Genomic DNA, 14,280 nt, shown 5'->3' with positions numbered 1-14,280 from the left:
GTCAAAAAAGTTATAGGCCGATTAAAAAAAATCACCTTCTTTAAAACAATGATAACCAGATCTAAAAAAAGATTAGTACAAAATATATCATTTTTTCCAAAAATTTCCTAAGCCGTATTTTTAATTTCTTCGATATTTAAATTGAGGAATCATTGGATATTCATCATTAATTTATAAATAGATGTAGTTTTAATTCCAAAATAATTTATTTGTAGATCACTGCCACATTTTTTTCGGTATACAGAACCTTCATCACGCAGAAAAAATCAATACACATATATTTTTTGTAAAAAAATTTGTTTAAATTTTAGATGGAAACAAAAAATTCGGTGTTTCATCAACATTTGAAAGAAAAGAATGAAAATTAAAAAAAATACTGTTTAATTAACTGTCGAAAAAGGCCAAATTTTTTAATACTTGTTTGAAATAGAAATAATTTTCAGAAAAATAATAATTCACAGTTGTGTCCAGTTTTTATAAATTTTGCGAATTTTAAGATGTGTTTTAAGTTTACTTAAAGTCAAATTTTCAAAAGTGACTGTAAAATACTGTATTATTATTATCTTTATGTTTTGACGGGAGGAACCAGGAAGACAAATTCAGAGTCATAATCAACTCTAAATCAAAATATTTTTGAGTCCAGGATAAAAATGCATCATAATTAAACAAAATACCACCACACATTGGGAATAGTGACTAAGTGGTTGCACAATGTCAAAAAAGTTATAGGCCGATTAAAAAAAATCACCTTCTTTAAAACAATGATAACCAGATCTAAAAAAAGATTAGTACAAAATATATCATTTTTTCCAAAAATTTCCTAAGCCGTATTTTTAATTTCTTCGATATTTAAATTGAGGAATCATTGGATATTCATCATTAATTTATAAATAGATGTAGTTTTAATTCCAAAATAATTTATTTGTAGATCACTGCCACATTTTTTTCGGTATACAGAACCTTCATCACGCAGAAAAAATCAATACACATATATTTTTTGTAAAAAAATTTGTTTAAATTTTAGATGGAAACAAAAAATTCGGTGTTTCATCAACATTTGAAAGAAAAGAATGAAAATTAAAAAAAATACTGTTTAATTAACTGTCGAAAAAGGCCAAATTTTTTAATACTTGTTTGAAATAGAAATAATTTTCAGAAAAATAATAATTCACAGTTGTGTCCAGTTTTTATAAATTTTGCGAATTTTAAGATGTGTTTTAAATTTACTTAAAGTCAAATTTTCAAAAGTGACTGTAAAATACTGTATTATTATTATCTTTATGTTTTGACGGGAGGAACCAGGAAGACAAATTCAGAGTCATAATCAACTCTAAATCAAAATATTTTTGAGTCCAGGATAAAAATGCATCATAATTAAACAAAATACCACCACACATTGGGAATAGTGACTAAGTGGTTGCACAATGTCAAAAAAGTTATAGGCCGATTAAAAAAAATCACCTTCTTTAAAACAATGATAACCAGATCTAAAAAAAGATTAGTACAAAATATATCATTTTTTCCAAAAATTTCCTAAGCCGTATTTTTAATTTCTTCGATATTTAAATTGAGGAATCATTGGATATTCATCATTAATTTATAAATAGATGTAGTTTTAATTCCAAAATAATTTATTTGTAGATCACTGCCACATTTTTTTCGGTATACAGAACCTTCATCACGCAGAAAAAATCAATACACATATATTTTTTGTAAAAAAATTTGTTTAAATTTTAGATGGAAACAAAAAATTCGGTGTTTCATCAACATTTGAAAGAAAAGAATGAAAATTAAAAAAAATACTGTTTAATTAACTGTCGAAAAAGGCCAAATTTTTTAATACTTGTTTGAAATAGAAATAATTTTCAGAAAAATAATAATTCACAGTTGTGTCCAGTTTTTATAAATTTTGCGAATTTTAAGATGTGTTTTAAATTTACTTAAAGTCAAATTTTCAAAAGTGACTGTAAAATACTGTATTATTATTATCTTTATGTTTTGACGGGAGGAACCAGGAAGACAAATTCAGAGTCATAATCAACTCTAAATCAAAATATTTTTGAGTCCAGGATAAAAATGCATCATAATTAAAAAAAATACCATCACACACTGGAAATGGTGACTAAGTGATTGCACAATTTCAAAAAATTTATGGGACGATTAAAAAAAATCGCCTTCTTTAAAGCAATGATAACCAGATTTAAAAAAAGATTAATACGAAATATATAATTTTTACAAAATTTACCTAAGCCACATTTTTAATTTCTTCGATATTTAAATTGAGGAATCATTGGAGCTTCATTATTAATTTATAAATAAATGTAGTTTTAATTCCAAAATAATTTATTTGTAGATCACTGCCACATTTTTTTCGGTATACAGAACCTTCATCACGCAGAAAAAATCAATACACATATATTTTTTGTAAAAAAATCTTCTTTAAATTTTAGATGGAAACAAAAAATTCGGTGTTTCATCAATATTTGAAAGAAAAGAGTGAAAATTAAAAAAAAAACTGTGTAATTAACTGTCGAAAAAGGCCCAATTTTTTAATACTTGTTTGAAATAGAATCAATTTTCAGAAAAATAATAATTCACAGTTGTGTCCACTTTTTATAAATTTTGCGAATTTTAAGACGTGTGTTAAATTTTCTTAAAGTCAAATTTTCAGAAGTGACTGTAAAATACTGTATTATTATTATTTTTATGTTTTGACGGGAGGGACCAGGAAGCCAAATGCAGAGTCATAATCAACTCTAAATCAAAATATTTTTGAGTCCAGGATAAAAATGCATCATAATTTAAAAAAAATACCACCACACACTGGGAATGGTGACTAAGTGATTGCACAATGTCAAAAAATTTATAGGACGATAAAAAAAAATCGCCTCTTTAAAGCAATGATAACCAGATTTAAAAAAAGATTAATACAAAATATATAATTTTTACAAAATTTTCCTAAGCCATATTTTTAATTTCTTCAATATTTAAATTGAGGAATCATTGGATTTTCATCATTAATTTATAAATAGATGTAGTTTTAATTCCAAAATAATTTATTTGTAGGTTACTGCCACATTTTTTTCGGTATACAGAACCTTCATCACGCAGAAAAAATCAATACACATATGTTTTTTGTAAAAAAATCTTGTTTAAATTTTAGATGGAAACAAAAAATTCGGTGTTCCATCAACATTTGAAAGAAAAGAATGAAAATTAAAAAAAAATACTGTTTAATTAACTGTCGAAAAAGGCCAAATTTTTTAATACTTGTTTGAAATAGAAATAATTTTCAGAAAAATAATAATTCACAGTTGTGTCCAGTGTTTATAAATTTTGCGAATTTTAAGATGTGTTTTAAATTTTCTTAAAGTCAAATTTTCAAAAGTGACTGTAAAATACTGTATTATTATTATCTTTATGTTTTGACGGGAGGAACCAGGAAGACAAATTCAGAGTCATAATCAACTCTAAATCAAAATATTTTTGAGTCCAGGATAAAATGCATCATAATTTAAAAAAATACCACCACACATTGGTAATGGTGAGTAAGTGATTGCACAATGTCAAAAAATGTATAGGACGATTAAAAAAATCGCCTTTTTAACGCAATGATAACCAGATTTAAAAAAAGATTAATACAAAATATATAATTTTTACAAAATTTTCCTAAGCCATATTTTTAATTTCTTCGATATTTAGATTGAGGAATCAGTGGATCTTCATCATTAATTATAAATAAATGTAGTTTTAATTCCAAAATAATTTATTTGTAGATCATTGCTACACTTTTTTTCGGTATACAGAACCTTCATCACGCAGAAGAACTCAATACACATATTTTTTGTAAAAAAATTTTGTTTAAATTTTAGATGGAAACAAAAAATTCGGTGTTTCATCAACATTTGAAAGAAAAGAATGAAAATTAAAAAAAATACTGTTTAATTAACTGTCGAAAAAGGCCAAATTTTTTAATACTTGTTTGAAATAGAAATAATTTTCAGAAAAATAATAATTCACAGTTGTGTCCAGTTTTCATAATTTTGCGAATTTTAAGACGTGTTTTAAATTTTCTTAAAGTCAAATTTTCAGAAGTGACTGTAAAATACTGTATTATTATTATTTTTATGTTTTGACAGGAGGGACCTGGAAGCCAAATTCAGAGTCATAATCAACTCTAAATCAAAATATTTTTGAGTACAGGATAAAAATCCATCATAATTTAAAAAATATACCACCACACACTGGGAATGGTGACTAAGTGATTGCACAATGTCAAAAAATTTATAGGACGATTAAAAAATTCGTCGTCTTTAAAGTAATGATAACCAGATTTAGAAAAAACATTAATACAAAATATATAATTTTTACAAAATTTTCCTAAGCCATATTTTTAATTTCTTCAATATTTAAATTGAGGAATCGTTCGAGCTTCATCATTAATTTATAAATAAATGTAGTTTTAATTCCAAAATAATGTATTTGTAGATCACTGCTACACTTTTTTCGGTATACAGAACCTTCATCACGCAGAAGTACTCAATATACATATATTTTTTGTAAAAAATTTTGTTTAAATTTTAGATGGAAACAAAAAATTCGGTGTTTCATCAACATTTGAAAGAAAAGAGTGAAAATTAAAAAAAAAACTGTGTAATTAACTGTCGAAAAAGGCCCAATTTTTTAATACTTGTTTGAAATAGAAACAATTTTCAGAAAAATAATAATTCACAGTTGTGTCCACTTTTTATAAATTTTGCGAATTTTAAGACGTGTTTTAAATTTTCTTAAAGTCAAATTTTCAAAAGTGACTGTAAAATACTGTATTATTATTATTTTATGTTTTGACGGGAGGGACCAGGAAGTCAAATTCCCAGTCATAATCAACTCTAAATCAAAATATTTTTGAGTCCAGGATAAAAATGCATCATAATTAAACAAAATACCACCACACATTGGGAATAGTGACTAAGTGGTTGCACAATGTCAAAAAAGTTATAGGCCGTTTAAAAAAAATCACCTTCTTTAAAACAATGATAACCAGATCTAAAAAAAGATTAGTACAAAATATATCATTTTTTCCAAAAATTTCCTAAGCCGTATTTTTAATTTCTTCGATATTTAAATTGAGGAATCATTGGATATTCATCATTAATTTATAAATAGATGTAGTTTTAATTCCAAAATAATTTATTTGTAGATCACTGCCACATTTTTTTCGGTATACAGAACCTTCATCACGCAGAAAAAATCAATACACATATATTTTTTGTAAAAAAATCTTGTTTAAATTTTAGATGGAAACAAAAAATTCGGTGTTTCATCAATATTTGAAAGAAAAGAGTGAAAATTAAAAAAAAAACTGTGTAATTAACTGTCGAAAAAGGCCCAATTTTTTAATACTTGTTTGAAATAGAAACAATTTTCAGAAAAATAATAATTCACAGTTGTGTCCACTTTTTATAAATTTTGCGAATTTTAAGATGTGTTTTAAATTCCCTTAAAGTCAAATTTTCAAAAGTGACTGTAAAATACTGTATTATTATTATCTTTATGTTTTGACGGGAGGAACCAGGAAGACAAATTCAGAGTCATAATCAACTCTAAATCCAAATATTTTTGAGTCCAGGATAAAAATGCATCATAATTAAACAAAATACCACCACACAATGGGAATGCTAACTAAGTGATTGCACAATGTCAAAAAATTTATAGGACGATAAAAAAAAATCGCCTCTTTAAAGCAATGATAACCAGATTTAAAAAAAGATTAATACAAAATATATAATTTTTACAAAATTTTCCTAAGCCATATTTTTAATTTCTTCAATATTTAAATTGAGGAATCATTGGATTTTGATCATTAATTTATAAATAGATGTAGTTTTAATTCCAAAATAATTTATTTGTAGGTTACTGCCACATTTTTTTCGGTATACAGAACCTTCATCACGCAGAAAAAATCAATACACATATGTTTTTTGTAAAAAAATCTTGTTTAAATTTTAGATGGAAACAAAAAATTCGGTGTTCCATCAACATTTGAAAGAAAAGAATGAAAATTAAAAAAAAATACTGTTTAATTAACTGTCGAAAAAGGCCAAATTTTTTAATACTTGTTTGAAATAGAAATAATTTTCAGAAAAATAATAATTCACAGTTGTGTCCAGTGTTTATAAATTTTGCGAATTTTAAGATGTGTTTTAAATTTTCTTAAAGTCAAATTTTCAAAAGTGACTGTAAAATACTGTATTATTATTATCTTTATGTTTTGACGGGAGGAACCAGGAAGACAAATTCAGAGTCATAATCAACTCTAAATCAAAATATTTTTGAGTCCAGGATAAAATGCATCATAATTTAAAAAAATACCACCACACATTGGTAATGGTGAGTAAGTGATTGCACAATGTCAAAAAATGTATAGGACGATTAAAAAAATCGCCTTTTTAACGCAATGATAACCAGATTTAAAAAAAGATTAATACAAAATATATAATTTTTACAAAATTTTCCTAAGCCATATTTTTAATTTCTTCGATATTTAGATTGAGGAATCAGTGGATCTTCATCATTAATTATAAATAAATGTAGTTTTAATTCCAAAATAATTTATTTGTAGATCATTGCTACACTTTTTTTCGGTATACAGAACCTTCATCACGCAGAAGAACTCAATACACATATTTTTTGTAAAAAAATTTTGTTTAAATTTTAGATGGAAACAAAAAATTCGGTGTTTCATCAACATTTGAAAGAAAAGAATGAAAATTAAAAAAAATACTGTTTAATTAACTGTCGAAAAAGGCCAAATTTTTTAATACTTGTTTGAAATAGAAATAATTTTCAGAAAAATAATAATTCACAGTTGTGTCCAGTTTTCATAATTTTGCGAATTTTAAGACGTGTTTTAAATTTTCTTAAAGTCAAATTTTCAGAAGTGACTGCAAAATACTGTATTATTATTATTTTTATGTTTTGACAGGAGGGACCTGGAAGCCAAATTCAGAGTCATAATCAACTCTAAATCAAAATATTTTTGAGTACAGGATAAAAATCCATCATAATTTAAAAAATATACCACCACACACTGGGAATGGTGACTAAGTGATTGCACAATGTCAAAAAATTTATAGGACGATTAAAAAATTCGTCGTCTTTAAAGTAATGATAACCAGATTTAGAAAAAACATTAATACAAAATATATAATTTTTACAAAATTTTCCTAAGCCATATTTTTAATTTCTTCAATATTTAAATTGAGGAATCGTTCGAGCTTCATCATTAATTTATAAATAAATGTAGTTTTAATTCCAAAATAATGTATTTGTAGATCACTGCTACACTTTTTTCGGTATACAGAACCTTCATCACGCAGAAGTACTCAATATACATATATTTTTTGTAAAAAATTTTGTTTAAATTTTAGATGGAAACAAAAAATTCGGTGTTTCATCAACATTTGAAAGAAAAGAGTGAAAATTAAAAAAAAAACTGTGTAATTAACTGTCGAAAAAGGCCCAATTTTTTAATACTTGTTTGAAATAGAAACAATTTTCAGAAAAATAATAATTCACAGTTGTGTCCACTTTTTATAAATTTTGCGAATTTTAAGACGTGTTTTAAATTTTCTTAAAGTCAAATTTTCAAAAGTGACTGTAAAATACTGTATTATTATAATTTTATGTTTTGACGGGAGGGACCAGGAAGTCAAATTCCCAGTCATAATCAACTCTAAATCAAAATATTTTTGAGTCCAGGATAAAAATGCATCATAATTAAACAAAATACCACCACACATTGGGAATAGTGACTAAGTGGTTGCACAATGTCAAAAAAGTTATGGGCCGTTTAAAAAAAATCACCTTCTTTAAAACAATGATAACCAGATCTAAAAAAAGATTAGTACAAAATATATCATTTTTTCCAAAAATTTCCTAAGCCGTATTTTTAATTTCTTCGATATTTAAATTGAGGAATCATTGGATATTCATCATTAATTTATAAATAGATGTAGTTTTAATTCCAAAATAATTTATTTGTAGATCACTGCCACATTTTTTTCGGTATACAGAACCTTCATCACGCAGAAAAAATCAATACACATATATTTTTTGTAAAAAAATCTTGTTTAAATTTTAGATGGAAACAAAAAATTCGGTGTTTCATCAATATTTGAAAGAAAAGAGTGAAAATTAAAAAAAAAACTGTGTAATTAACTGTCGAAAAAGGCCCAATTTTTTAATACTTGTTTGAAATAGAAACAATTTTCAGAAAAATAATAATTCACAGTTGTGTCCACTTTTTATAAATTTTGCGAATTTTAAGATGTGTTTTAAATTCCCTTAAAGTCAAATTTTCAAAAGTGACTGTAAAATACTGTATTATTATTATCTTTATGTTTTGACGGGAGGAACCAGGAAGACAAATTCAGAGTCATAATCAACTCTAAATCCAAATATTTTTGAGTCCAGGATAAAAATGCATCATAATTAAACAAAATACCACCACACAATGGGAATGCTAACTAAGTGATTGCACAATGTCAAAAAATTTATAGGACGATAAAAAAAAATCGCCTATTTAAAGCAATGATAACCAGATTTAAAAAAAGATTAATACAAAATATATAATTTTTACAAAATTTTCCTAAGCCATATTTTTAATTTCTTCAATATTTAAATTGAGGAATCATTGGATTTTCATCATTAATTTATAAATAGATGTAGTTTTAATTCCAAAATAATTTATTTGTAGATCACTGCCACATTTTTTTCGGTATACAGAACCTTCATCACGCAGAAAAAATCAATACACATATATTTTTTGTAAAAAAATCTTGTTTAAATTTTAGATGGAAACAAAAAATTCGGTGTTTCATCAACATTTGAAAGAAAAGAGTGAAAATTAAAAAAAAACTGTGTAATTAACTGTCGAAAAAGGCCCAATTTTTTAATACTTGTTTGAAATAGAAACAATTTTCAGAAAAATAATAATTCACAGTTGTGTCCAGTTTTTATAAATTTTGCGAATTTTAAGACGTGTTTTAAATTTTCTTAAAGTCAAATTTTCAAAAGTGACTGTAAAATACTGTATTATTATTATCTTTATGTTTTGACGGGAGGAACCAGGAAGACAAATTCAGAGTCATAATCAACTCTAAATCAAAATATTTTTGAGTCCAGGATAAAAATGCATCATAATTAAACAAAATACCACCACACATTGGGAATAGTGACTATGTGGTTGCACAATGTCAAAAAATTTATAGGCCAATTAAAAAAAAATCACCTTCTTTAAAACAATGATAACTAGATTTAAAAAAAGATTAGTACAAAATATATCATTTTTTCCAAAAATTTCCTAAGACGTATTTTTAATTTCTTCGATATTTAAATTGAGGAATCATTGGAGCTTCATCATTAATTTATAAATAAAAATGTAGTTTTAATTCCAAAATAATTTATTTGTAGATCACTGCCACATTTTTTTCGGTATACAGAACCTTCATCACGCAGAAAAAATCAATACACATATATTTTTTGTAAAAAAATCTTGTTTAAATTTTAGATGGAAACAAAAAATTCGGTGTTTCATCAACATTTGAAAGAAAAGAATGAAAATTAAAAAAAATACTGTTTAATTAACTGTCGAAAAAGGCCAAATTTTGTAATACTTGTTTGAAATAGAAATAATTTTCAGAAAAATAATAATTCACAGTTGTGTCCAGTTTTCATAATTTTGCGAATTTTAAGACGTGTTTTAAATTTTCTTAAAGTAAAATTTTCAAAAGTGACTGTAAAATACTGTATTATTATTATCTTTATGTTTTGACGGGAGGAACCAGGAAGACAAATTCAGAGTCATAATCAACTTTAAATCAAAATATTTTTTAGTCCAGGATTAAAATGCATCATAATTTAAAAAAATACCACCACACAATTTCAAAAGTAACTGTTAAATACTGAATTATTATTATCTTTATAATTTGACAAGAAGGACCGGGAGTCAAATTCAGAATCAGAGTCAACTCTAAATCAAAACATTTTTGAGTCAGACCACAACTGCTAAACCTAGAAACACATATAGAAAATGGGAATGGTTATAGAGTGCTCATCAAAATTTACTAACTAAGTCATGACTTGCTCTTTTACTTGCGATGTAATAATACACACATACCTTTAATCTTAAGATTAAATAAATAATCTTAAAAAAAATAAAAAGTGTAGAACTAGAACTTACATAACCGATTTGTAATATATCTTAACATCTAGGGGTTATTCTAACAAAATAAAATTTTCTAGACCTTTCGTAAACAACTGCTATAAACAAAAATTGTCTTTTAAATCCTTTTTTTTCTTACATAAATTGTGTTGCATTTATTAATCTCTAGATTTTTTTTATAATAATAATGTGTAACGGGAGTCTGACGCAATAAAATAACTAATTACAGGTCGTTTGTCTACCGATATACGCAGTTCATTAGAAATAAGAAAAACGTGGTTGAACACCTGAGATTACAATTTTTAACCTCCTGTATAAGAAAAAAATATCACTAGGTGATTATCCGAAACTGAAGCTTCATTACTAGACTTAATCGAATTGCGATAAGTAAGAATGTATTACGTGCAAATAAATACGTAATTTATTCTGGGTTAAGTAGATACTAATTTCCTCAAGTGAAGCAACTAATCTGTAGAAATCTATGTAGTGATGGTAAGATAAGCATTGTTAAACTTATAGTGTCAACAAGTTTTTCTAGTGATGGCGTAATAACTTTGTTACAATAATTTGAGCGAATTCATAAACTTAAACAATTAAAAAAAAATATATTGTTTTTAGTACACTTAGTTCTAATTAATCTAAAACTTTTAACAACACTATTGTGATTCACGTCGACAAAACAAAACAATCTGTCCTCTGGAAATTAGATAATAGTACAAAGACGTGCGTAAGGTGAAAAAACAACAAACGCAGACACATTTTCATGAAGTGTTACGTTCTTTTTCAAATTAAGTCATAAAAGTGCCACGATTGTTCTAATTTAATTTACAGAGACCGGCACTATAAAAACATTATTTAGAAAATGTGTTTACGCCAACGCGTTTTATTGAAAAAAGATAACCGAAATTGTAAGAAATCAGTTTCCCAACTCCAACTAACATCTAATAAATATAAACACTCTCCAACTGTATAGGTAATAAACAAGATAACTGGGTGAGAGTGCAGTGCAAGTGCTCAAGACCGTTCTAGAGTTACTTATTAATCGTAAAGGTAATAACCAATAGTGACTATAAAATTTTGTAAAAATTTTGAACATTTTTTGTGTGACCAAAATTCTAGGACGGGTCGCCGACTTGTCTTATTCGTTTCAAGTGTTTGATAGGATCAATCTGATAAAAAGTGGAGTGATCTGTTGATAAGTCATTCCTTCCTTCCCGTTGCTACTGTTTTTTTAAATAATTTGTCAAAATTTTCCATCGTTAAATTTGTGGTCGAAACGTAGCAACTGATAAAATCGAAACCTAAAGCAACGATTTGTCATAATCGAATATATTTATGTAATTACCAAAGACAAACGCTAAGTATTAATACTAGTCATCTTTTTGTATATTGTAAATAAAATCTCAATGTTGATATTTTTAATAAAATATTGTGTCGAAAACTTGGGTTTTTACTTGTTTATAATTATATGCAAGGTGAGAAAGTTAGAATCAGTTGAACAAATATGGGGATTACTCTTGTATTACGTCAATATTAACAGCCATGGATGAACGCGAACATAAATCACTACACTTTGTCCTGTGCCAGTGACTCCGGACAAGTCCGGATTATTTTTAAAAAATAACTCGTAAGTGTTTCTTTCGCTATTCATTGTTTAAAATTAATTTTAACAAAATATTTGCTTCCTAAGTCTCTCTTTCAATTTTAAGCTTTGTTAAATATTTATAAAAATTATTGAACGCTCCGTGCACACAACCGTAATTTTAAAATAATTAGTATTGTTTTGTTCGAAACCAAAATCCGTACTTGACAAATCAAACAAGATAAGAGATTCGGTGGAAGGGTTATTGTTTTATTAAGGGATCTTATAAAAGAGAAGTCATATTGATTTGAAACATAAACGTAATCCCTTTGCGATAAAAAAGTGAATAAATTGTTCCACGAAATTTCGATAAGTTAATTGACATTTTGATCTCTAATCATGGATCGTGATGCAGATACGAACACTCCGATGCTCCATCCAAACGCACCGAGGACCTCCGGGCGAAAAATGAAGCAGTACGTAGCAGCAACATCAGGTTAGTTTTTTTTTTTTTTTTCTCAAAACTAATAACAAATTGTGAAAATCGTGACCGGTGTATAATTTTGGGTTTTTTTTTTGTAGTATCTTTGGGTGCGCTATGTGCTGGCACTTGTCTGGCTTGGACCTCCCCAGCCCTCTCCCAACTCTCGATCCTGACCAAAACTGACAACTCCACCGAGAGTTTCCACCTCACGAACTCTGAAGGCGCCGCCGTGGGTGGAATGATAGCAATAGGGGCCCTAATTTCTGCAATTCCGGCTGGTTTCCTCGCCGACAAGTTCGGACGAAAGAAAATAATCTTCTTCGTTTCCTTAATGTTTCTTCTAAATTGGCTGCTAATCATTTTTGCTCAAAATTCAGCAACTTTGATCGCTGGTCGAATCTTCGCTGGAATAGGAACTGGGGCCATTTGTGTCGTCGGACCCATGTACATAGGAGAAATCGCCGAGTCTTCAGTCCGAGGCATCCTAGGAGCGTTCATCAACATGTTCCTCTGCACTGGAATTCTTCTAACCTGTGTGTTTGGTTCTTTCACCACCTGGAGAGTGCTTTCGATGATCTTAGCAGCCGTTCCTGTAATCTTCGGTGCTAGCTTCCTCTTCATGCCCGAAACTCCAGTCTACTTAGTCAAAATTAGCAACCTCCAACGAGCCGAGAAGACTCTACTTGGACTCAGAGGTAGCAACTACGACATCCACACAGAACTCAAAGACATCCAGAAGGAAATCGACAATTCGCATAAGAACTCCGCAAGCATTAAAGACATCTTCACGTCTAAAGCAAACCGAAGAGCGTTCATGTCAGTAGTTGCAGTCTTGGCGTTCCAGCAGCTGTGTGGAGTCAACGCTGTGGTCTTCTACACGGTTCCGATCTTCCAGGCAGCTGGCAGCAGCCTTTCGCCTAATCTCGCTGGAATCATTATAGCTCTAGTACAAGTTTTGTCGTCCTACGTGTCCATCTTCATTATAGAAAAAGCCAACAGGAGATTCTACTTGATGCTGTCTTCTGTCGGGATGCTGCTGTTTTTGACAGCTCTCGGGATGTATTTCCACTTGAAGCGTTTGAATGTCGATATTAGTCCTTTGGGTTTTATTCCAATTGGTAGTGCTGTCATGTTCATGATTTCGTTTTCGATTGGGTATGGGCCAATTCCGTGGTTGCTCATGGGTGAGTTGTTCGCACCAGAGGTTAAAGGGATCGGGAATGGGTTTGCTATCGCCACGAATTGGTCGTGCGCGTTTTTGGTCACTTATTTCTTCCCGATTATTAATAATAGTCTGGGGGCGCACATTTCGTTTTATATTTGTGCGGGGATTATGGCACTTGCTACGATTTATGTGGCGGTTGTGGTGCCCGAAACTAGGGGCACGACGCTGCTGGAAATTCAACAAATTCTGAATAAGTAGGAATTTTGTAATGATTTAGAAAAATATGACAATTTCTCATTAGGATAATGTTTGATAAGACTGTTGTAAAGATAGATAAATTATTGTGGATTTTCTGCGGCTGGTACTTATGTAGTACTTAAGTGTGAACGTAGAAGCTATTTTATATTAGATTGTTTAAATCGTTGAAAAATAAATTGAAAAATAAATAAAATGGTTTTTATTTTGAAAGTCACAACTCCCCTCTTTTCAAAAATTTTAAAATATCGTAAACATTTTCACTAAAAAAAATCTCAAAAAAGTTTGAGTTTTTTGGTGAAATTTTGGAAGCTTCAATTTTTAGATTTTGCAATTTTATCAGTTTTCAGTATACAATTGTTCGATTTTTAGATTTTTCAATTTTTTATTTCTTCCATTTATCGATCTGCAATTTTTAGTTTTCCGTTTTTTCAATTTCAGATTTTTCAGTTTCTCGATTTTTCAATTTTTGTTTCATTTCCAACTTTTGAATGTTTCAATTTTTAGCTTTTGCAATTTTCCGATTTAAAATTTTTCGTTTCGGTTTTTTATTTTCTTCATTTTTTTAA

At 28.0% G+C, this 14,280-nt stretch overlaps 1 protein-coding gene across 3 annotated transcripts; it reads left to right on the top strand.

The window, feature by feature from the left end:
* Positions 1-10,837: 10,837 nt before the first annotated feature.
* Positions 10,838-13,907, top strand: LOC135137928 (facilitated trehalose transporter Tret1-like). 3 transcript variants are annotated; one of them, XM_064067717.1, is made up of 3 exons: positions 10,838-11,275; positions 12,223-12,303; positions 12,390-13,907. In XM_064067717.1, the coding sequence occupies exons 2-3, from the start codon at positions 12,237-12,239 to the stop codon at positions 13,712-13,714; spliced, it is 1,392 nt and encodes a 463-aa protein (XP_063923787.1). In that variant the 5' UTR covers positions 10,838-11,275; positions 12,223-12,236; the 3' UTR covers positions 13,715-13,907. The 3 variants fall into 3 exon arrangements, with proteins under 3 accessions (XP_063923787.1, XP_063923794.1, XP_063923781.1); XM_064067724.1 differs by lacking the exon at positions 10,838-11,275 and adding an exon at positions 11,751-11,852; XM_064067711.1 differs by lacking the exon at positions 10,838-11,275 and having other exon boundaries at positions 12,113-12,303.
* Positions 13,908-14,280: the final 373 nt, after the last annotated feature.

The sequence above is a fragment of the Zophobas morio genome, unplaced genomic scaffold (assembly GCF_036711695.1).
Source record: "Zophobas morio isolate AGI-343-1 ecotype UQ-CSIRO unplaced genomic scaffold, CSIRO_AGI_Zmor_V1 ptg000004l, whole genome shotgun sequence".
Taxonomy (NCBI): Eukaryota; Metazoa; Arthropoda; class Insecta; order Coleoptera; family Tenebrionidae; genus Zophobas; species Zophobas morio.
Note: the sequence above shows the minus strand (reverse complement) of the source record. Positions and strands in the feature narration are given on the sequence as shown.